General features: G+C 45.8%; 1 protein-coding gene across 1 annotated transcript in view; it reads left to right on the top strand.

The window, feature by feature from the left end:
• Positions 1–790: 790 nt before the first annotated feature.
• sv2 (synaptic vesicle glycoprotein 2) overlaps positions 791–25,214 on the top strand; it is a 73,237-nt gene continuing 48,813 nt past the window's right edge. Inside the window, exons 1-4 of the mRNA XM_078532575.1 lie at positions 791–899; positions 14,148–14,231; positions 15,378–15,539; positions 23,671–23,833. Coding sequence (XP_078388701.1) covers positions 842–899; positions 14,148–14,231; positions 15,378–15,539; positions 23,671–23,833 — 467 coding nt within the window. The 5' untranslated portion in view covers positions 791–841. The remainder of the gene's footprint in view (positions 900–14,147; positions 14,232–15,377; positions 15,540–23,670; positions 23,834–25,214) is intronic.

Genomic DNA, 25,214 nt, shown 5'->3' with positions numbered 1-25,214 from the left:
TGCTTTTATTTTAATACTCTGCTATTGCTCCGTTGTACCTCCTGTACCCCCTTTTGATTAAAACCAGGTATTGCCCTCATACGCAGTGCCCTGTTATCCTGGGTGTTACCCTGTCCCCGGGGTATTGCCCTGACCCGGGGTGGGGGGGGGGGGGGGTGTATTGTCTGTCCTGGGGTATTATCCTTCACCAGGGGTATTGCTCCTACAATAGTTCCATCTCCAGGGGGTATTGCCCTCTCCTTCTCCAGGGGTATTGCTCTCACCCTCTCTGGGGGTATTACACAACCCTTGGGGAGGTATTGCCTTCTCCCAGGGGGCATTACTCTCTCCCTGGGAGTATTACCCTCCCCTTGGGGTGAGGGGGTATTGCCTTCTCCCAGGGGGCATTACCCTCTCTCTGGGAGTATTACCCTCCCCTTGGGGTGAGGGGGTATTGCCTTCTCCCAGGGGGCATTACCCTCTCTGGGGGTATTACCTTCCCCTGGAGGGGGGTATTGCCTTCTCCCAGGGGGCATTACCCTCTCTGGGGGTATTACCCTCCCCTGGGGGGGTATTGCCTTCTCCCAGGGGGCATTACCCTCTCTGGGGGTATTACCCTCTTGGGGGGGGGGTGCTGCCTCCTCCCGGGAGTGGAGTGGGGGGGGGCGGTATTCCAGCCTCCGAGGTGTCACTCTCTTTGGGGTATTATCCTCCCCTATGGGGTACTTACCTTGTGTTCGGTTTCCATGACAATGAGTGACCTCCAACCCCTGGAACGTCAGCCAGTGACGTCAGACGCAGGGCAGGCTGGCCCCGCCCAAGTGCTGACGCGGGGACCTGGCCGCGAGACATAGTCGCGGGGATGATGTCGCTGAGGGATCGAGAACCACTGCTCAGGGAGGAGGAGGCGGAGAGCGAAGGTGAGGGGAGGGGAGGGGAAGCAAGGACCCCGGGCCCCCCCAGTCCCCCCCCCCCGGGCCCCCCCAGTCCCCCCCCCCCCGGGCCCCCCCAGTCCCCCCCCCCCCCCGGGCCCCCCCGGGCCCCCCCAGTCCCCCCCCCCCCCCCCCGGGCCCCCCCAGTCCCCCCCAGTCCCCCCCCGTCCCCCCCCACGGACACCCCCAGACCCCCCCCCGGACACCCCCTATCTCCCTCCCTACTGCTACCATTGCCCCCCCCCACTCTCACCCCATTGCCCCCCCCCACTCTCACCCCATTGCCCCCCCCCACTCTCACCCCATTGCCCCCCCCCACTCTCACCCCATTGCCCCCCCACTCTCACCCCATTGCCCCCCCCCCACTCTCACCCCATTGCCCCCCCACTCTCACCCCATTGCCCCCCCCACTCTCACCCCATTGCCCCCCCCACTCTCACCCCATTGCCCCCCCCACTCTCACCCCATTGCCCCCCCCACTCTCACCCCATTGCCCCCCCACTCTCACCCCATTGCCCCCCCCCCACTCTCACCCCATTGCCCCCCCACTCTCACCCCATTGCCCCCCCCACTCTCACCCCATTGCCCCCCGACTCTCACCCCATTGCCACCCCCGCTCTCACCCCATTGCCACCCCCGCTCTCACCCCATTGCCCCCGCCCCCGCTCTCACCCCATTGCCCCCGCCCCCGCTCTCACCCATTGCCCCCGCCCCCGCTCTCACCCCATTGCCCCCGCCCCCGCTCTCACCCCATTGCCCCCGCCCCCGCTCTCACCCCATTGCCCCCGCCCCCGCTCTCACCCCATTGCCCCCGCCCCCGCTCTCACCCCATTGCCTCCGCCCCCGCTCTCACCCCATTGCCCCCGCTCTCACCCCATTGCCCCCGCTCTCACCCCATTGCCCCCGCTCTCACCCCATTGCCCCCGCTCTCACCCCATTGCCCCCGCTCTCACCCCATTGCCCCCGCTCTCACCCCATTGCCCCCGCTCTCACCCCATTGCCCCCGCTCTCACCCCATTGCCCCCGCTCTCACCCCATTGCCCCCGCTCTCACCCCATTGCCCCCGCTCTCACCCCATTGCCCCCGCTCTCACCCCATTGCCCCCGCTCTCACCCCATTGCCCCCGCTCTCACCCCATTGCCCCCGCTCTCACCCCACCGCCCCACCCCCCGCTCTCACCCCATCGCCATCACCTGTCCTGCAGACACCCAGCCCTATCTCAAGAATTCTAAATTACTTGTCTATCTATATCTGCCTTCCCAAACATTTTTGGTTGAAGGAACCCTTTTCAAATGATTATACTCGTAGACCCCTTAGATTATATGACTGATACGTGAAAGTGTTTCATGTATAGAGTGTTTAAAAAATGCTTTTAAGAAAATAGGTATTGACTTATATTGGTGTGATGGGTCTGCCTGTTTCTCTCTGCAGAGCCTTATCTATCTTGGCGTGATGTTTGACATATGTGCTATATAAATATTTTTAAAGTAAATCTCTGGAACTCACCTGGCACCCACCACCAGCCTTGGTAATAGTAGGCCTGCCTGTCAATCTTCGTCGTTCTTGCTGCTCTTAGTGCTCCTCCATGTGTGTTCCTCTCCCAGGCGAGACAGTCAGCCCACGTTGTCCTCACATAGAATCATAGAATGATTACAGCACAAAAGGAGGCCATTGGGCTGACATGTTCTAGCTGGTTCTTTGCAAAAGTAACTTGTCTAGTCCCACTCCCCACCCTTCACCATAGCCCTACAATTTGTTTCTCTTCTGGTGCTTATCCAATTCTGTTTTGAAAGCCACAATTGAAACTGTCTACACCACCACCTCGGGCAGTGCATTCCAGATCCTAACCATTCGCCATGTAAAAAAGTTTCTCCTCATGTCGTCTTTGGTTCTTTTGCCAGTCACCTTAACTCAATCTCTTCCGGTTCCTGACCCACCAAAGGGAATAATTTCTCTTTATCTAGTCTGTCCAGATAACTCATGATTTTCAACACCTCTATCAAATCTCCTCTTCTATAAGGAGAAGAATCCATCTCGTCACATGACTGAAGCCTATCATCCCTGGCACTGATCTCTAAAACCTTCACATCCTTCCCAAAGTGCGGCGCCCACAGTGTAAAGGTTCGTCACAACTTCCTATGCCTCGACTTATGAAGCCCAGGATCCCGTATGATTTTTAAACTCCTTTTTCTCAACCTGCCTTACTACTTTCATTGACTTGTGCACAAATGCCTGCAGGTCTCTCTGTTCTTGCAACCGCCCCCCCCTTTATAATTGTACCCTTTAGTTTATAACACCTTTCCTAGTTCTTCCTACCAAAATGTACCACTTCACACTTCTCTGCATTAAATTTCATCTACGATGTGAATGCCCATTCCACCAGCCTGTCTATGTGCTCTTGAAGTCTATCATCCTGTTCACAGTACTTCCGAGATTTGTGTCATTGCAAATTTTGCAGTTCTGTGCTTCATTAGGTCATTAATGTAGATCAAGAAAAGCCTAGTCTGGGAACCCCACTGTATAACTCCCTTCAGTCCAAAAAGCAACCGTCCACCACTACTCTTTGTTTCCTTTCACTCAGCCAACATCGTTTCCGTAAGAACACAGGAAATAGGAGCAGGAGTAGACCATGAGGCCAGTCGAACCTGCTCTGTCATTCAATATTGAATGTCATTCATGGCTGATCTTGGGTTTCAACTCCACTTCCTGGCCACTCCCCATATCCCTTAATTTCCTGAGAGACCAAAAATCTGTCTATCCCGGCCTTAAATGTATTCAACGATGGAGCATCCACAACCCTCTGGGGTAGAGAATTCCAAAGATTCACAACCCTTTGAGTGAAGTAAGTTCTCCTCATCTCAGCCTTAAATGATCATCCCCTTATCCTGAGACTGTGCCCCCATGTTTTAGATTCCCCGACCAGTGGAAACAATCTCTCAGCATCTACCCGATCAAATCCCTTCGGAACTTTGTCGGCTTCAATGAGATTGCTTCACATAATTCTAAACTCCAGAGAACATAGGCCCAATTTCCTCAACCTCCCATCGTAGGACAACCCCCTCATCCCAGGTACCAATTTAGTGATCCTTCGCTTACCGCTTCCAATACAAGTATATCCTTTCTTAAATTCTTAATTTCCGTACTACTGTCTCTTTTATTCCATGGGCTTCATCTTTGCTGGCAAACCTGCCTCGTGGCACTTTGTCACATGCCTGCTGGAAGTCCATATACGCATCATCTGCATTACCGTCATCAACCATCTCTGTTACCATTGGAGTACAGGAATGAAAAAATCTTGCTAGAATTTTACAGTGCTTTGGTGAGATCCTAAGTGGAATACCATGTGTGGTTTTGGTCTCCATATTTAAGGAAGGATATACTTGCATTGGAGGCGGTGCGGTGAAGGTTCACTAGATTGGCCCCTGGGGTGAAACGATTATCCTAAGATGAGAGATTGAGTAAATTGGGTCTGTGTTCTCTGGAGTTTAGAAGAATGAGAAGTGATCCCCATTGAAAGATATCAGATTCTGAAGGGCTTTGACAGGGTAGACACAGAGGTTGTTTCCCCTGGTTAGGGATTCTAGAATACAGGGACAGGACTGAGATGAGGAATTTCTTCACTCACAAGGTTGTGAATCTTTGGAATTCTCTACCCCAGAGGGTTGTGGATGCTCCATTGTTGAATAAATTTATATCTGAGCTAAGATGGAGTTTTGGTCTCTGTGGCAATCAAGGGATTTGGGGAGGGGATAAGAAAGTGGATTTGAAGCCAAAGATTAGCCATGATTGTATTGAATGGCAGAGCAGGTTTAATGGGTTGCACAGTCTACTGCTATGTCCTATCTTTTACATCGACCCAGGAGGACAGATGATGCCTCGGTTTAACGTTTCATCCAAAAGACGGCACCACTGACAGTGCAGCACTCCCACAGTACTGCACTGGAGGGTCAGCCTAGATTTTGTACTTGGGTTTCTGGGGTGAGGCTTGATCCCATAACGTTCTGGCTCGGGCGACAGTGTTACCCAGTCAGCCACAGCTGACACTGAAAATATAAAGTGAAAATTCCAGCAAGGTTAAAAGAAGCAGCTCGGTGGGTGGTCAGTGTGATCAGGTGTGGAGAGGCCTCTTAATGAAACTTGCTTAAAACAGAAGTGTTGTATGTTGTCAGAAAATGTCACATGAGCATCATTTAAACTGCTTTAGTCAGGCTTCTGAAATATGCCAAGTTGTGGTTTCAAATCATTTCACGTGAGTCAAGTTTCGATATGCTTCCTGTTTGCCCTGATGATTCTGCAATGTGTTATGGATCCATAACAAATTCTGCTCCCCTATGTAGCCCTGATTCTTCAGCGAGGGTCTATCGTGATGCTGGCCAGCTTACCTGTATGTAATTCAGCTCTCCTTTCCCCACCCTAACAATGTATCTTAAAAAGAAAGCATTGAAATTGCTGCTTGGGTCTGTGTTCCCTTGAAAAGATTTTTATTGATATTAGCAGTCACAGATATCACAGCCTCCAGGATGTCCCTCAGCACTTCAGTCGGTGTATTTGTCAAGTGTGATCACAGCTGTAATGTAGGACAAGGAGGCAGCTGATTTGTGCACATTTAGCTTCCACAGTGATATCAATGACCCATCATAAAACAGCCTACAGATCAGTGCTGATCATGGACTGGAACAAACCTGAGGAGCTAAATGGCCGTCTCCTGTTCCGATTTTTCAGTAATCTGTTTCGGCGATGGTTGAGGGATTAATAAGGGCCAGAGCTAGGGAGAACTGCCCTGCTTCTTTTTGAATAGGCCACATTTAGAATTGGACTAAACACTTGAAGAGTAAAAGATTGCAGGAATATTGGGAAAGAATGGGCAAGTAAGATTAATTGGGTTGCTCATGGCCCAAGTAGTATCCTTCTAAAGCATTAGAACATAAGAAATAGGAGCAGGAGTAGGCCATTCGGCCTTTCGAACCTGCTCTGCCTTCAATAAGATCATGGCTGATCTAACTCAATTCCACCTTCCCGCACTATTGTCATATCCCTTAATTCTTTGAAAATAAAAAAAAGCTGTCAGTCTCCGTCTTGCGTATACTCAACGACTGAGTTATCCACAGCTTTCGGGGATAGAGAATTCCAAAGGTCTACAACTTTGAGTGAAGAAATTTCTCATCTCAGTCCTAAATGGCTGACCCCTTATTCTGAGATTGTGACTCTGAGTTCTAGACTCTCCAGGCAGCGGAAACCTTCTTCCAGCATTTACCCAATTGAGTCCTTGAAGAATTTTATATATTTCAATGAGACCAGTCATAATCCTTCTAAATTCCAGGGAATATAGGTCTGGTTTGATGAAGAGAGTAAGTGAGCATACCAAGTACAGCACCAAGTGTACCTAAAAATGAGGTATCGACCTGGTGAAGCTACAACACAGGACTGCACGCATGCCAAACAGTGGAAGCAGCATGCGATAGACAGAGCTAAGCGATCCCACAACCAACAGATCAGATCAAGGCTCCTCAGTCCTGCCACATCCAGCCACGGATGATGATGGACAATTAAAGAACAAAATGGAGGAGGAGGCTCTACAAATATCCCCCTCATCAATGATGGGGGACCAGCCCATCAGTGCAAAAGACCAGGTTGAAGCATTTGCAACAATCTTCAGCCAGAAGCACCAAGAGGATGATCCATCTCAGCCCACTCCTGAGATTCCCAGCCTCAGAGATGCCATAAGATATCCAAGCGATATTAAGAAATGGCTGAAGGTACTGGAATTGCAAAGGCTGTGGGACCTGACAACATTCCAGCAGTGGTACTGAAGACCGTGCTCCAGAACTAGCCACAGCCCTAGCCAAGCTATTCGAATACAACTAAAACACTGACATCTACCTTGGAAAATTGACCAAGCTGAACTCTGAAGTGAGAGTGACTGCCTTTGACATCAAGGTAGCATTTGGCCAAGTGTCACATCAAGGAGCCCTAGCTAAACTGAAGTCAATGGGAGTCAGCGAGAGGAAAACACTCCACTGGATGGAATCATACCTATCGCAAAGGAAGTTGGCTGTGGTTATTGCAGGTCAATTACCTCAGTCCTAGGATATTGTTGCAGGAGTTTCCTCCAGGTAGTGTCCTAGGCCCACCTTCAGCTGCTTCATCAACAACCTTTTTTCCATCATAAGGTCAGAGTGGGGATGTTTGCTGATGATTGCGCAGTGTTCACCATTCATGACTCCTTGGATACTGAAGCAGTCCATGTCCAAATGCAGCAAGACCTGGAACAATATGCAGGCTTGGGCTGGCAAGTGGCAAGTAACATTCGTACCACACAAGTGCCAGGCGATGACCATCTTCGACAAGAGAATATCTAACCATTGTCCCTTGACATTCAATGGCATTACCATCACTGAATCTCCCATTATCAACATCCTGGGGTGTTACCATTGCCAGAAACTGAACTGGACCAGCCATAAAAATACTGTGGTTCCAAGAGCAGGTCAGAGGCTAGGAATCCTGCGGTGAGTAACTCACCTCCTGACTCCCCAAAGCCTGCCCCTTATCTACAAGGTACAAATCAGGAGTATGATGGGATAGTCTCCACTTGCATGGATGAGTGCAGCTCCAACAACACTCAAGAAGCTTCACACCATTTGCCACCAACGCACAGTAGCAGCAGAGTGTGTAATCTACAAGATGCACTGCAGGAATTCACCAAGGCTCCTAAACAGCACCTTCCAAACCCACAACCGCCACCATCTAGAAGGACAAAGGCAGCAGATAGATGGGAACACCACCACCTGGAAGTTCCCCTCCAAGTCACTCACCATCCTGACTTGGAACTATATTGAGACGTTCCTTTACTGTCACTAGGTCAAAATCCTGGAACTCCCTCCTTAACAGCACTTCAGGTGTATCTACGTTGTCTGCTGCAGCTCAAGAAGGCAGCTCGTATCACCACCTTCTCCAGGGCAATTAGGGATGGGCGACAAATGCTGGCCTAACCGGCACCACCCACATCCTGTGAAAGAATAAATAGAAGTACAAATCTACTCAATCTCTGCTCCTAGGACAATCCCCTCATCCCAATCTGGTGAACTTTTATGCACTTTTTCTAAGGTGTATATCCTTCCTTGGGTAAAGAGACCAAAACCATACACAATAATCCACGTGTTGCCTCATCAAGGTCCCACATAATTGTAGTAAGACACCTTCATTCTATTCCCTTTTTAATAAAGGTTAATGCACCACATACTTTTCTAATTGCTTGCTGTACCTGCAGAATAACCTTCTGTGGTTTGTGTACAAGGACACCCAGGAGCTCCCGAATACCTACATTTCCCAGCCTCCCACAATTTAAACATATTCTGCTTTTCTAGTTTTCCCCCCCAAGATGAATAACTTCCACTTATGTGTACTATTCTCGAATATTTAGTCATTGAGTGGTTAAAGCTGTTGCCAGGAATAATAGGAAGGCAGCATTTTGTGTTTCACATGACTTCTGTGTGATTGCAAGCTTGCCTGACCAGACAGAGGATTGTGGAGATGGTGGTGTAGTGGTAATGTCACTGGGCTAGTAATCCAGAGGCCCAGGCTAATGCTGTAGGGACACATTCAGAGCATTTTGGAATTTGAATACATAGGAAAATAGGAGCAGGAGTAGGCCATTCGGCCCATCGAGCCTGCTCCACCATTCAATACAACCAAGGCAGATCATCCTCTCCAATGCCTTTTTTCCCACACTATCCCCATATCCCTTTATGTCATTGGTGTTTAGAAATATAATGCATTACTGATTATTTTATATTGGTGGAAAGTTATTTCTTACATATAAAAATAACAGATAATTATAAATTTTTAAATCGATAAAAATACACCATTTTAATTTTCTTAGACAAGCACAAAATAGTTTTATTTATTAACCCATTTGGCTGCGTGTCTATCTGCACATATCAGAAGTTATTGATTCTGTAAGATCATCGAGATGTGCTAAAATGAAAAGCACTGTACAAATTCAATTGATTTATTTACTGTGTAGGTGTATAGGGCATAAAGGGTCTGGTTCTTCTGTGTCTCAGTTTGTCTTGCAGAGATATGTAACTTGTCCCTGCTTCCTGACCACATTTTGCAAACATTCTTTCTGATACCCTAGATTCGACCTCCATTTCTGTATCTTTTTTTCCAGACTTGCTCATCTCACAAAGTCCTTCCTTTATGGCTATCCCTCTATTCACTCCTAATGATTATCCAGATGTTATCTATATCACAGTCATTTACTATTGGTCTATTATATGACATCAATCAATTTTTATGTCAACCATCTGCCAACTTTATATCCACCTAACCATTTACCTGTGGCATATCTGTCTGTTTATCTGTCTGTTATTTCCCCATCATTTTAGTGATCTTTCTCTCTCTCTTGCTCTCTCACACACATTACAAAAGTTCATAAACAGATTTAAAATATGTTTTCAGGGAGTTTGGATCCTGTTAAAATTATACCTCCTATCCAGTGCGGATTGTAGTGAATGACGTATGGAATTGGGTTTTGTGGTATTGATTGAAATCCTCCTCCTGCTATTATCTAAATAAATTAACAATTGGTTTTAGTGGATATTTCAATATCTTCTTCAGTTCCTCTCTGTATCAGTACATAAGTACCTGTGTTAGCACAGGAACTGAGAATCTGAAGCATGTTGGCTACAACCTTCGCGATATAAACTCGGTCAGTGGTGGGATAAGAATGCAGCTTTGCAATTTTCTGGTAGACGTAAAATATAACTTGTGTAGAAAACAGCTGGATATACTGAAGAGTAAAGTGGTGGAGATGGATTTCCTTTGGCTCTCCATCTCTAAGTCCTTGTGATTATCTGCATTACTACTTCCCCTGAATCCGCAGGGAACTCTATTTGCAACTATAATACACCTGACGGCGAGAACATTTGAACAGCAAAATCAGAAGGAACGAGACACCAGTGGTGAAGTGTATGGGGTCATTCTGCAAACAGACCAGTACACTCACTGTTCCTATAACCACACCTGCCACTTTCTTGGTGCAATATTTTACTTTCATCTTCTCGCAACTAATGGCGATATAGCGATCAAACTTGAAAGCAACTCTGAACCTGGAAGAAAGCATCATGGTTGCAAAAATATGGTAGTAAATTAAACTACAAGTAGGGGTAATACAATTAATAAAATTTGGAATTGAAAGCTAGTCTTAGTAATGGTGATTGTGAAACTATCGTCGATTGTTGTACAAACCCATCTAGTTCACTATTGTGCATTAGGGAAGGAAATTGGCCATTCTTACCTAGTCTAGTCTACATGTGACTCCAGATCCATCCACAGCAATGTTCTTGACCCTTGCCCCTCTCAGTCCTTTACATTGCTACTATTCTAGTCTCTATTTGGATGATTAAAGTTTACCATTATAAGTACTCAATTCTTGCACCTGTCTGTAATTTCCTTGCAAATTTGTTCCTCTACATCTTTCCCACTGGTTGGTGGTCTATAGACTACACCGAGCAATATAATTGCACCTTTTTTGTTCCTTAGCTCTAACCAAATAGATTCTGTCCTTGACCCCACTGGGGCATCCTCTCTCTCCAGCACAGCAATGTTATCCTTAGTCAATACTGCATTCCCTCCCCTTTCCTTCCTTTCCCTTCTTTCCTGAACCCCTTGTACCCAGGGATATTTAATACCTTGCCCTTCTTTGGGTCAGGTCTCTCTTATAGCCACAACATAATTTTCACATGACAATCTGCATCTGTAACTCACCAAGCCTATTTACCACACTCCGTGCATTCACATACATGCACAATAAGCCTAAATTAGACTTTATTACTTTCTCCCGTACTCTGAGCCCACCGAATAACTTAGCATTTCCTCTGTCTAATATGGAACTATTTCCTTCTCTAGCACTGCCCAGTATTCTAACTTTATGCATCTTATTTCTCTCTTCCACTTCTACATGTTGTAGCCCATGCAAATTTAGTTTAAACCCTCCCAACTACACTAGTGAACCTCCCCGCGAGGACACAGGTCCCAGTCCTGTTGAGTTGCAACCTGTCCTTATTGAATCGGTGTTTTCTGCCCCACAACTGGTCCCAAGAACCTGACGCCCTCCCTCCTGAATCATGCATCAAGCTACACATTGACCCTCGCTATCTCCCTATTTCTACTCTCGCTAGCACATTTCACTGGGAGAAATCCAGAGATTGCTACCTTTGAAGCCCTACTTTTAAACTGACTCCCTCGCTCCTGAAAATCTGACTGTAAGACCTCAGTGCCTGCTTTCTCTATGTTGTGGTACCAAAGTGTACCACAATTTCTGGCTCACTCTCTTTCCCCCTGCAGAATATTCTGCACCCTCTCTGTGACCTCCTTTACCCTGGCACCAGGGAGGCAACGTGCCACGCGGGACTCACGATCCTTCTAGCGATGCAGTGTCGAGAACTGAATATTGGAAGAATTTATTTGTGGTTAGGTTTTTGCATGTGCTGATACACTCCTTATTGGCTGTACTGCAGTCAGTGGCTTTACCAAATGTAATCGTGTTCGCCTTGATTCAACTGACAGCAGTTGTGCTCAATCCCACATTCCTGCTTTTTGTCTGTAGCCCTGTATGTGAAGTACCTGCCCACCTCCCTTTTAAAATTATTTATGGAGTCCACCAACTTTTCAGGTAGAGCGTTCCAGATCCTGATAACCTGCCCCTCCAACCTCCCCTCCAGATCTTTCTCCGGTCTTTTGAATCTATGACCTCTAGTTATTGACCCATTCACCAGATGGAATGGTTTCTCTGTCTACTCCATCAAAACCTCTCATTTTGAAAATCTCTGTTGGGTCACTTACTAACCTCCTTTGTTCCAAGGAGAGCAGTCCTAACTTTCCCAGCTTCTCCTCAACTGAAGTTACTCAGCCCTGGTAACATCTTGGTAAACCTCCTCTGTACTTTTTCTAAGGCCTTTACATCTTTCCTGAAATGTGATGCTTAGAATTCTCATAAATTCCAGCTGAGGCCTAACCAGTGATTTATAAAGTTCTAACATGCTCTTTGCTTTCATTCCTCGATTTATAAATTCAAGTAACCCATTTTTAACAATCATTTTATCAACTTGCTGTGCCATTTTTAAGGATTTGTCTATACCGTGTGCCCCTGGTGCCTCCCAAAGACCTATCCTTGTACACCCTCCCCACCTCCCATTTCTCTACATGCTGCCCCTTGGCGACATCATTCGAAAGCACAGCGTTCATTTTCACATGTATGCAGACGACAGCCAGCTCTAGCTCAGCACCACACCACCTCTCTCACCGACTCTACTGTTGCTAAATTATCACACTACTTATCTGATATCCAGCACTGGATGAGCAGAAATTTTCCCACAATTAATATTGGGAAGACTGAAGCCTTTTTTTTAAGGATCTGCTCCAAATTCTATTTTCTAACTACTGACTTCATCCCTCTCCCCAGCAGCAGTCTGAGGGTTAAGCCAGCCTGTTTGCAACCTTGGAGTCACATTTGACCCCCATTTCCACCTCCATAACATTGCCCAATTTCACCCCTGTCTCAGCTCATCTGCTGCTGAAACTCTCATCCGTGCCCTCATTACCTCTAGACTCAACTATTCCAATGGACCCCTGGCTGATCTCCCATGTTATATTTTCCGTAAACGTATGATTATCAAAACTCTGCTGCCTGTGTCTTAACTCTCACTGAGTCCCGTTCCCCTATCACCCCTGTGCTCGCTGACCTACATTGGCTCCCGGTCAAACAACCTCTTGATTTTAAAATTCTCATCCTTGTTTTCAAATCCCTCCACGACCTCGTCCCTCCCTGTCTCTGTAATCTCCTCCAGCCGCACAACCCTACAAGATATCTGCGCTCTGCTATTTCTGGCCTTTTGAGTATCCCTGATTTTAATCGCTCTGCTATAGGTGGCTGTACCTTTAGTTGTCTGGTCCCCAAGCCCTGGAGTACCCTCCTGAACTTCTCTGCCTCTCTACCTCACTTTCTGTCTTTAAGACACTCGTTAAAACCTACATCTTTCACCAAGCTTTTGATCATCTGACTACTGCCTGCTTTCTGTGGCTCGGTGTCATGCTTTATTTTATAACGGTCCTGTGAAGCCCCATGGAATGTTGCATTATGTTAAAGGTGCTATATAAATATAAGTTATTGTTGGTAACGACCATAAAGTGAATGTCAAAGGTGAAAAGTGAACAGTTTAATAAAACAAGTTAGCACTTGCCTGTTACTCACCCAATCCACTCCATCTGGGGCATTAATGTCACTTTTCAATTTTCTTCTCAGTCCACTTTCTCAGTTCGCTGTCTGACCTGCTGCTTTGGTTGATTCTCTCTGACTCTCGCACTGTTTTCCCTCACGCACGCTCACACTCTCTCTCACTGTCCTTCCTCTCCATATTGCAGCCTGTCACAAACACTGCGGCTCGGGACCATTTCGGCCTCTATGCTGAGGCCGGCATCAAAGTTTTACTTTGTCTGTATAATTGTTTCCAAAATTAAAAAAAATTGTTTTTCACAATTGAAGAATATACTGTTCTGTGCACCCATTCGCTAAAGGCTCACTGCCAGTTTATTAAGTAGAATAGCTCCTCACGTTTTGATTTGGCCTCTCAACAGATTGAGAAGACTTCAGGAGGAGCATATTCACTCAGTCATGATAGTCTTGCTGTCCCCAAGTATAATGCAACGTACTTGTACATGTAAAGACAGTTTGAATTTGTTGTATAAAAATGCTTAGTCACCTTGACTTCAGCTTAGAGGTAGATTGCATTATAAATGCTTTGGAAAACTGACCTAATTCAGTTCTTTTGCGTCCTATTTGCTGCCTCTCTGTGACTTTTTAACACCTGACTTTTAAATGCAATCGGAATGAAGTTCATTTTTTTAACTGTTATTTTGAAAGTTTCCACTTTTGCTTTGAGGTTTTTTTTTGGCACAGTGATCCAACTACAATATTTGTTCTTGCCTCTCAAGCCGAACTGCATTTTCTTGTAAACCGAGAGTTGTTTGAACGGCGATATCAGCTCTCAGTAATAATCTGTCCCTCAACATCTGTGTTGCTTGGGGCCCTTTTTGCTTCGTTGTGGGCGGAACAGTTTGTTATAACCAAACTGCAGTTTCGTGCTAGCTTTCAGTTAATTCCGTGTTCTCCCAGCCCTCCTAAGTTTGTCTTCACTTTGGAGCTGCCCGGTAACAGAATGACGACTTCTCTTGCAGGCGAGTTTACTTCTGAGCGGAAGAAAGCGAGAAGGAACAGTCACCCAGTCACGCTGACTTTTGAAGAAGCTGTTGAAGAAACAGGTATTGTTTCCTGCAATCCTTTTGTGCTTTGGTGAAAGTTGGAAAATCATTGTTGGCTCTATTTAATATTCTCCCCCCCTCTCTCTCTCTCACCTTCACCTTCAAGAGACCCTCACTTCAGTTTACTGCCGCCCTCGGACTGAGATGAAAGTTCTTGCTCTGTGTTGGTGCATGGTGCAGCCATGGCTCAGTGGATAGCACTCTTGCCTTTGACTCAGAAGGTTGTGGGTTCAAGTCCCACTTCAGAGACTTGAGCACAAAATCTAGATTGGCATTTGTAGTGCAGTACAGATGGAGTGCTGCGCTGTCGGAAGTGCAGTCTTTCTGGTGGGACGTTAAACTGAGGCCTTGTCTGCACGCTGAGGCACACGTATAAGATCCCATGCCTCTATTTGGAAGAAGATCAGGGCAGTTCTCCCTGATGTCCTAGCCAATATTTATGCCTTAACTAACATTTAAACAAACCTACAATATACTTAAGAGGATAGAAAGGGTAGATGCAGGTAAGATGTTCCCCCTGGTTGGGGAGCCTAGAACCAGGGGATGCATTTTCAAAGTAAGGGGGAAGCCACTTTGGATCGAGATGAAGAGAATTCTTTTTTACTCAGAGAGTGGTGAATCTTTGGAATTCTCTACCCCAAAGGGCTGTGGAAGCTCAGTCACTGAGTATGTTTAAAGCAGAGATTGGTATTTAGAAATCTGTCAGTGACATAAAGGAACATGGGGATAGTGTGGGGTAAAAGTCATTGAAGTTGATGATCAGTCATGTTCGTATTGAATGACGGAACAGGCTCAATGGGCTGAATGGCCTACTCCTGCTCCGATGTTCCTATGTGGAAAGCCTAGGGGCGGGCACCCTGCTAACATTAAAAGTATGATATAAGTTAGATGTTGTTGTAATAAAGCTCATGTTCATTGAAAGCCTGAAGTATTCCAAAGTAAAACCTTTGGCCATAAAGACAGCCACTGATAACACTGAAGAGCAGACTGCTCAGGATCGCTTCAGTACAAATTGTACTGCAGAGATCTGAATTCTGAGTGTTTGGATAATTATTGCTGAATGTTGCAATAGTGTTTTCTTTCTCTTTTGTTTATACTTGATTGTATTTGGAAAGCCTAATTTTATTTTTCATGTGTTTTTTTCAGGCTTTGGCACTTTCCACGTGGCGCTGTTGGTTATCTGCGGGTGGGCCAATGCCAGCGATGCCATTGAGATTATGTGTGTGTCATTCCTACTTCCCACTGCACGCTGTGATCTTCATCTTAGCACAGCAGATATGGGTTGGCTTACAGCAAGTATCTTCCTAGGTACGCCTTTCACAACCTTCCTTGTACTGTCAAGTGAGGCCCATTCGGGTCTCAAATCCAGGCAGCTGCGGGGACACTATAAGGTGCCAAAGGCAAGACTGAAAGCAGGCAGACTAACAGGGAAATGTTTCTCTGTGCCATTTCCACCGATTGCGCTGCCTCCATCTGGACGGCGGTAGGGGTTTGAAGAGTCTGTCCTCCTTCCGCCAAGATGATGTGACCCCGTCTAGTCTGCAAAAGCATCTATGCATAAAACCCAGTATTGATTTGTGGATGGCTGATGGTAAATCTTGATGATGGCACGGGCCTCACTGGTGAGATGCTAGATTGACAATCCTGGGGCCGTGAGATCAAGTCCCGCCTTTGGAAGTTAAGAATTGGAATTCAGTAAAATCCGGTCATTTTTGGGGGCTGCGACTAGATAAAGTAACCCAGAAAGCGGTCAGATTTTTGTTCTTTCATGGGGTGGGAGTGCTGACTAGGCCAGCATTTGTTGCCCATCCCTAATTACCCTTGGGAAGGTGGTGTGGTGAGCCACCTTCTTGAACCCACTTGTAGTCTATGTGGTGTAGGTACACCCATGGTATTTTTAGGAAGGGAGTCCCAGGATTTTGACCCAGCGACAGTGAAACAGTGGCAATATAATTCCAGGTCAGGGTGGTGTATGGCTTGGAGGGGAACTTGCAGGTGGTGGTGTTCCCCATGCATCTGCCACTTGTGCCCTTCGAGATGGTAGATGTCACGGGTTTGGAAGGTGCTGTCGAAGGAGGTCTGGTGAGTTGCTGCATTGCATCTTGTAGATGGTAAGCACTGCTGCCACTGTGTGTTAGTGGTGGAGGGGGTGAATTCTAAGATGCTGGATGAGGTGCTGATCAAGCAGGCTGCTTTTTCCTCAATAGTGTTGTGCTTCTCAAGTGTTGTTGAGTTGCAATCATCTAGGCAAATGGACCGTATTCCATCACACTCCTGACTTGTGCCTTGTAGATGGTGGACAGGCTTTCAGGAGTCAGGAGGTGAGATACTCTCTGCAGAATTCCTAACCCCTCTATAGCTAGACCAGACTACAGGAGGGAACCCTATTTGCTCTCACCTGCACCCGACTTTTCATAGTTGAATGAATGCCCTTGGGAGTTGGGGTGGGCAATAACTGTGGCCTTGTGAGTATCGCCCTCATTCCAAGACAAATATAATATATTTGACTGCTTGAATTGACTTGACTGCTGATGTATTTAGACTGAAATGTCAGAATCTTTAACAGGAGTTAGTGGGCTCCAAGTACTGTTTTTCTCTTAGGTTTAAACGTTTAATCTTTGAGGCGGGAGCCCCACTGTTTAGCTGGGATAAACCCTGACAATGTGAGCCCAGCGCTTACACTAGTTGAAGAGTGACAGCTGCTGAGAGGAATTACATTTTCTGATTAGCAGTTTGTGGGATTATAATTTGACAGTATTCTCGCAAGTAGCCTAACAGGGCCTGAATGTGGCCAATGACGCAGGAGTTCATAGTGTGTTTTAGGGATAGTTTCTCAGAACAACATATTCTGGAGCCAACCAGAGAACAGGCTATATTAGACCTGGTATTGTGCAATGAGACAGGATTAATTAATGATTTCATAGTGAAGGCGCCCCTAGGTAGCTGCAATCATAATATGATTGAATTTTACATTCAGTTTTAAGGAGAGAAGAGTGGTACTCTTATTTTAAACTTAAATAAGGGCAATTATGAAGGCAGAACTAGCTAAAGTGAACTGGTTAAGGGATAGGGCAATAGAAATGCAGAGGCAGACTTTAAGGGGATATTTCAGAATAAACAGAATAGATACAATCCAACGAGAAAGAAATTCCAAAGGGAGGACCCACGATCCATGGTTAGCTAAAAAAGTTAAAGATAGTATCAAATGTAAAGAACAGGCATCTAATTGTGCAATGGTGGGTGGGTCAGAAGACGACAGGATACAAGGAACAGCAAAGAAAGACTAAAAGATTAATAAGGACAGAAAGATTAGAGTATAAGAGAAAGCTAGCTAGAAATATAAAAACAGATAGTAAGAGTTTCGATAGATATTTAAATAAGGAAAGAGTTAACAGAGTGAGTCTTGGTCCTGTAGAAAGTGAGTCTGGGGAATTAATATGGAAAATAAGGAGATGGCAATTAAATTGAACAGGTATTTTGCATTGGTTTTCACTATAGAGGATACAAGTAAGATCCCAGAAATAGCTGTAAATCAGGAAATGGAAGGGAGGGAGGAACTCAGGAAAATTACAATCCCCAGGGAAGTGGTACTTAGTGGATTGTTGGAGCTACAGGCTGACAGGTTCCCAGGTCCTGATGGATTTCATCCTAGGGTCTTGGCTAGTGAGATAGTTGATGTGTTGGTTTTAATTTTCCAAAATTCCCTAGATTCAGGGAAGGTTCCATTAGATTGGAAAATAGCGAATGTAACTCCTTTATTCAAAAAGGGAGGGAGACAGAAAGCAGGAAACTACAGGCCAGTTAGCTTAACATCTGCCATATGGTGTTATGGAGTGGTAGATGACGTGTGCCAGGCAGCTCAAATCCAAGAGGGAAACTTGGTCGCGCTATCACAACGCTTTTGCAATTTGTATTTATTACGAGATGTGTGCACTGAATTCAGAAGTGATGAGTTCACCCAGACCTTTAGAGATTTTAAAAAATAAATTAAAATATTTATTAACAAAATAAAAGATTTCAAGCACATACATGAGACTACGATTACTTACTACTATAACAAATCCTAAAATTCCTAATTAGCCTGACTCCCAGTAACACAACCTCTTTAAGGAAACAGTCCAAAAAAGATTTTAGATTTAAAACAAAACCAGAAAGTTAACACAATACCCACTTGACAGTGGAATTCCAAAGGGCTTTCCCAACTTCAGTTGCTTTACATAGCAGACATGCACAAATGGCTGGAAGCTCCTTGGAGGCGATGGCGTAGTGGTATTGTCGCTGGATTAGTAATCCAGAGCAGCTCTGGGGACCCGGGTTCAAATCCCGCCATGGTAAATTAAAAGTCTAATGGTGACCATGAAACCATTGTCGTCCTTACCAGGTCAGGTCTACATGTGACTCCGGACCCACAGCAATGTGGTTGACTCTTAAGCCACTCAGCAAGCCACTCAGTTGTATCAAACCACTACAAAGTCTCAAAAAAGAAATGAAACCGGACGGACCATCCGGCATCGACCAAGGCACTGGAAATGACAACAGTAAACTCAGCCCTATTGACCCTGCAAAGTCCTCCTTACTAACATCTGGGGGCTAGTGCCAAAATTGGGAGAGCTGTCTCTCAGACTAGTCAAACAACAGCCTGTCATAGTCGTCCTCATGGAATCATACCTTACAGATAATGTCCGACACAACCACCATCACCATCGCTGAGTAGAGGTGGCGGCGCAGTGGTATACAGTTGGGAGGAGGTTGCCCTGGGAGACTTCAACATTGACTCCCGACATCATGAAGCCTCATGGCATCAGGTCAAACATGGGCAAGGAAACCTCCTGCTGATTACCACATACCGCCCTCCCTCAACTGATGAATCAGTGCCCCTCCATAGCACTGAGGGTGGCAAGGGCGCAGAATGTACTCTGGGTGGGGGACTTCAATGTCCATCACCAAGCCACTCTTGGTAGCACCACTACTGACTGAGCTGGCTGAGTCCTAAATGACATAGCTGCTAGACTGGGTCTGCGGCAGGTGGTGAGGGAACCAACAAGAGGGAAAAACATACTTGACCTCACCCTCACCAACTTGCCTGCCGCAGATGCATGTGTCCATGACAGTATCGGTAGGAGTGACCACTGCACAGTCGTTGTGGAGACTAAGCCCTGTCTTCACGTTGAGGGTACCCTCCGTTGTGTTGTGTGGTGCTACCACCGTGCTAAATGGGAGAGATTTCAAACAGATGTAGCAACTCAATACTGGGCATCCATGAGGCGCTGTGGGTCATAGCAGCAGTACTCGAACACAATCTGTAACCTCATGGTCCGGCATATCCTCCACTCTACCATTACCATCAAGCCACAGGATCAACCCTGGTTCAATGAAGAGTGCAGGAGGGAATGGCAGGAACAGCACCAGGCATACTTAAAAATGAGGTGTCAACCTGGTGAAGCTATAAACAGCATAAGCTGCAAGTGATAGACAGAGCTAAACGATCTCACAACCAATGGATCAGATCTAATCTCTGCAGTCCTTCCACATCCAGTCGTGAATAGTGTTGGACAACTAAACAACTCACTGGAGGTGGAGGCTCTGCAAATATCCCCATCCTCTATGATGGAGGAGCCCAGCACATCAGTGCAAAAGATAAGGCTGAAGCATTTGCGACAATCTTCAGCCAGGAGTGCCAAGTGGATGACCCATCTCGGCCTCCTCCAGAGGCCCCCAGCATCCCAAATGCCAGTCTTCAGCCAATTCATTTCACTCCACGTGATATCAAGAAATGGCTGAAGGCACTGGTTAATGCAAAGGCTATGGGCCCTGACAATATTCTGGCAATAGTACTGAAGACTTGTGCTCCAGAACTTGCCTGGCCCCTAGCCAAGCTATTCCAGTACAGCTACAACATTGGCATCTACCCGGCTATGTGGAAAATTGCCCAGGTATGTCCTGTACACAAAAAGCAGGACAAATCCAACCTGGCCAATTACTGCCCCATCAGTCTACTCCTGATTATCAGTAAAGTAATGAAAGGAGTCATCAGCAGTGCAAGCAAGCAGCACTTGCTTATCAATACTGCTCACTGACACCCAGTTTGGGTTCTGCCAGGGCCACTCAGTTCCTGACCTCATTACAGCCTTGGTTCAAACATGGACAAAAGAGCTGAACTCCCGAGGTGAGGTGAGAGTGACTGCTCTTCATATCAAGGCTGCATTTGACCGAGTGTGGCATCAAGGAGCCCTAGCAAAACTGGAGTTAATGGGAATCGGGGAAAACTCTGCACTTGTTGGAGTCATACCTAGCACAAAGGAAGATGGCTGTGGCTGTTGAATCTCCTTGAACTGCTGCAGCCCATGTGGTGTAGGTACAGGGAGTTCCAGGATTTTGACCCAGGAAGGAACGATGATATATTTCCAAGTCAGGATGGTGAGTGACTTGGAGGGGAAATTCCAAGGTGGTGGTGTTGCTATCTATCTGCTTCCCTTGTCCACCTAGATGGTAGAGGTCGTGGGTTTGGAAGATGCTGTCGAAGGAGCCTTGGTGAATTCCTGCAATGCATCTTGTAGGTGGTACACACTGCTGCTACTGTGCGTCGGTGGTGGAGGGAGTGAATGTTTGTGGATGTGGTGCCAATCAAGGTGACTGCTTTGTCCTGGACGGTGTCAAGCTTCTTGAGTGTTGTGGGAGTTGCACTCATCCAGGCAAGTGGGGAGTATTCCATCACACTCCTGACTTGTGCCTTGTAGATGGTGGGGAGTCAGGAGATGAGTTACTCGTCACAGGATTCCTAGCCTCTAACCTGCTCTTGTAGCCACAGTATTTATATGGCTAGTTCAGTTTCTGGTCAATGATAACCCCCAGGATGTTGATAGTGGAGGAATTCAGTGATGGTAATGCCATTGATCATCAAGGAGCAATGGTTGAATTCTCTTTTGTTGGAGATGGTCATTACCTGACACTTATGTGTCACAAATGTTACTTGCCACTTGTCAGCCCAAGCCTGGACATTGTCCAGGTCCTGCTGAATTTGGACATGGAGTCGCGAATGGTGCTGAAAATTGTGCAATCATCAGCGAACATCCCCACTTCTGACCTAATGATGGAGGGAAGGTCATTGATGAGGCAACTGAAGATGGTTGGGCTGAGGACACTACCCTGAGGAACTCCTGCAGTGATGTCCTGGAGTTGAGATGACTGACCTCTAACTTTGTTTTTATCTGCTACTTATTGCCAGCATCTAAGATGAATCCTGTTCATATCCTCATCTTTCTTTTATATCACTCTCAATGTAGAAATGGATCCATCTTGATTATTCTAGACAACCATTAAAAATAATTTCCGAGGATATTTCAATCTCTTTCTGTACTTTTGGCCAATATAGTCAATCAAATTTACAGAATGCTGACTAACAGCCAGAAGTACATGATTTGTAAATTTGGCTATAGTGGCCGATAGTACATTATGTTTATTATATTAATAATGCCTGAGAACTTCCTGTCCAGTTCTGTCAAAATTTGCACTAAATTTCCTGCTGTTGAGAATCTGAAGCTGTGGAAAAGGTGAGGAAATCAGTGTAAACAAACTGTGACACTTGCACCATTTTCCTTCTCACTTCTGCATGAAAATTAGTCGTCAAACCATGTTAGAGGTAATTTGGGTGCTGTGTTTAAAAAAAAAGTGCCTAAGCTGCTTACAATTGACTTTCCTTGATATTACATGCTGGTAAGTGGCACTAGTCTGTACATTCACTACAGGTATTCAAGACACTGCATCCCAATTAAACATTTGTTTTTAAAAAATAATAATTTAGCACAATGATTACAGAGCCAAAGTGTGTATGATGAGAAATATCCAAGTTGGTCTGGCCATTGCTCAGCAAACTTACTGACATAAAGATTCTACTAATTTAGCTAATTGTAAGTTCGCAGATACAGGGAAAAGTCCTTGCTGAGTTTTTCCAGGTAATTCTGTTTTTGTTTTGGATTTCCAGCATCCGCAGTAGCTTTTAGCTTTTTGTTTTTATCAGGGAAAAGTCCTGCCTCACTGTATCAGTTTTATTTCCAGCCTAACTCCTGTGGCACCCCAATACTGGTATGCAGTAATTTAAACTTCAGAATAGCATTTAGTGCTATGAAATGCTAAAGCACTAACTCAAACATCCAGGCCATAATTTACCTGAAAAATTAAAAATTGTTCCTTCTTCCTCCTATTCTCTCTCATTTTAGCTTCAATATTTTTCTTCATTATCTCTTACTCTCTGCTACATATTTCCCATTTTCCTATACTTTTTGGTGTTTTAAAAGGCTTGACATATACCTTCATCATTTTGCTTCCCTGCTCCTTTTTTCTTTAAGGTGGAAGCATTTTGTTTTTTTGTAGAAAAAGGGTTTGTTTAACTCGCAGCTTTAAATATGGCAACACAACAATAGTTTCAGGCATGGGAAGCCCTTTGGTTCATCTGACTTAACCTGTCTACAATATACTCTTCCTGCAAGTTGGAGAACCAGTTTAGCAAATAAGAAGCAACTTGACAAATGCAAATCATGCATGTGACTAGGTTAATAGTAGTTGAAATTAAGTGCATGCCATATATTTAAGGAGTTTCAAATGTGAGTTCAATGCTCTCTCCAGATCCCAAGCACATAACTCAAGACACATACTTGTAACCTTTATTTATTCTTTCACAGGGTGTGGGCGTCACTGGCTAGGCCAGCATTTGTTGCCCATCCTTAATTGCCCTTGAGAAGGTGGTGGTGAGCCACCGCCTTGAGCCGCTGCAGCCCGTGTGATGTCGGTACACCCACAGTGCTGTTAGGGAGGGAGTTCCAGGATTTCGACCCAGCGACAGTGAAGGAACGATGATATAGTTCCAAGTCAAGTTGGCGTGTGGCTTGGAGGGGAACCTGCAGCTGGTGGTGTTCTCATGCGTCCGCTGCCCTTGTCCTTCGAGGTGGTAGAGGTTGCAGGTTTGGAAGGTGCTGTCAAAGGAGCCTGGGTGAGTTGCTGCAGTGCATCTTGTAGATGGTACACACACTGCTGCCACTGTGCGTCAGTGGTGAAGGGAGTGAATGTTTAAGGTGATGGATTGGGGAATGAGTACTGAGGGAATGCTGCATTGTTGGAGGTGCTGTATTTCATATGAAACGTTAAACCTAGTGGGTGTCAAGGGCCCAGTGGCCTTTGGGGGTGGGAGCAGGTGACAGTTGTCAATGCCTTGTGCTGAAAATTCCTCCTTCAGCCAGTACCAGAGGGGAAAAAAAGACAGGACAGATTAAGGGTCATTTAGCTCTTTGCTGTTTGAATCTAAGTACTTCACTGGATGGGAAGTGCTTTAGGATGTCTTGGAATCTGGTATGGATGCAGCTTTTGTTGGACAGCCTGGTATATGGATATGTATCCTTGTTGGGTCTAAGCTTGCATTAACGGTGTTGCTTCCTGTTTTCTGCAGGTATGATGATAGGGGGATATGTGTGGGGAGTTCTTGCAGACCTGAAAGGCCGTCAGAAAATTCTTGTCTTTTCGTTGGCGGTGAACGGTGTCTTTGGAGCTGTGTCCAGCTTGGCATATAATTATTGGCAGTTCCTACTCTTGCGATTCATTAGTGGAATCGGGTGAGTATCGAGTCGTGCTGCTACTCCTCGTCACCTCCCTTGGCTCTCTGTACTACCTGTGGCTAAGTGGTGACTCCAAAGCACAGAATGCCACTTACTGCTGTGTGATGGAATGTCACTGTACTGCCCTGTATCTTTGCTTCTCTGTCCAGTCCCAAACTCATTCAGTTGAATTTGAGAAGAAGGTTAGGATCGTTGGAGGGGTGGGTTGTACTTAGCTTTCTTCCAGGGCTCTTCCTCAAGTTGTCCCTTGTCAGCCTCCTAAGAGGGGCTCATCCTTAGTTGAGAGTTGCTATGTGTCTGCTCTGTGCCAAGAGCAGAAATTGAGTGGAATGGAATGGAGTGGGGTGGAAGGGGGAGGCTGTGACCCATGTAGCTGTAGTGCCTGGAATAGTTCACTGACACCACAGGTGAGAACACCATTCCCATCCTGGCGTACAGCTGAACATAGAGTTCGACCTTTGTGCTGAATTCAATAGTAACTTGCAAAAGGGAAGCAAATAAACACCTGAAAGGGAAATATTTGCAGAGCTATGGGGAAAGATTAAGGGAGTGGAACTAATTGGATAGCTTTTTCAAAGACCCAGCACAAGCACGATAGGATGAATGACCTTCTTCTGTGCTGAATCGTTCTATGATTCTTTATTCTTGAGCTTTAGGGCATTACGTGAATCCTCTGTTGGGGTGGTTTGCTTGTAATCATTCTGATCCACCTATTCTCCAGCTAACTCCCTGCCTTTTACTTTGTTCTGCAGTTTGGAATGAAGTTTTTAATAGGAGAATTCAGTTAGGAGTCTAACTGAGGCCTCCATGGTGCTCTATATTAGCCAATGGTCTCGGAAGATGAAATCTCAGATGTTTTGGGGTTAGGGTGTAAGGGATAGTTTGGCGGAGTTGAGGTACGCTGCATGCTTATAAACGTAAGAATGTAAGGACAAACCAGGTATTCAGACTGTCGCAGTCACAATTGCCCCACTGTGACCCCAGTTACCCGAGGACTGACATTTCAAAGATGGAGCGATGTAAAATTGTGCAATCGTTCAACTTGACAGAATTTTTTTTTTTTTTAAATAATTAACTTCAGCATTGGAGTTCTCTTTCACTGATCTCTTGCTAGTCACGCACACTGCTTTTTGCCAGCCTCCTCTGTCACTGTACACTTGCTGACAGTGTCCAAGGACATTACTGCAGATTCCCAGTATATAAATCACAAATTTCACTTCAAACCTAGAAATACATGTGAGTGTTGCTCCTTTTCAGTGTGTATGTCTTTCAGTAAAGTCCTGTCACTTAATTTTCACTCTTGCTGCATGACAGTTTTGTATAATGCCCCTTCTACCAAATACAATTAGGATACAAAAGCCAACTTACAGCCCTGTAT

This window comes from Cetorhinus maximus, chromosome 30, assembly GCF_964194155.1.
Source record: "Cetorhinus maximus chromosome 30, sCetMax3.hap1.1, whole genome shotgun sequence".
Classification (NCBI taxonomy): domain Eukaryota; kingdom Metazoa; phylum Chordata; class Chondrichthyes; order Lamniformes; family Cetorhinidae; genus Cetorhinus; species Cetorhinus maximus.
This window is presented reverse-complemented; position numbering and strand designations above follow the sequence as displayed.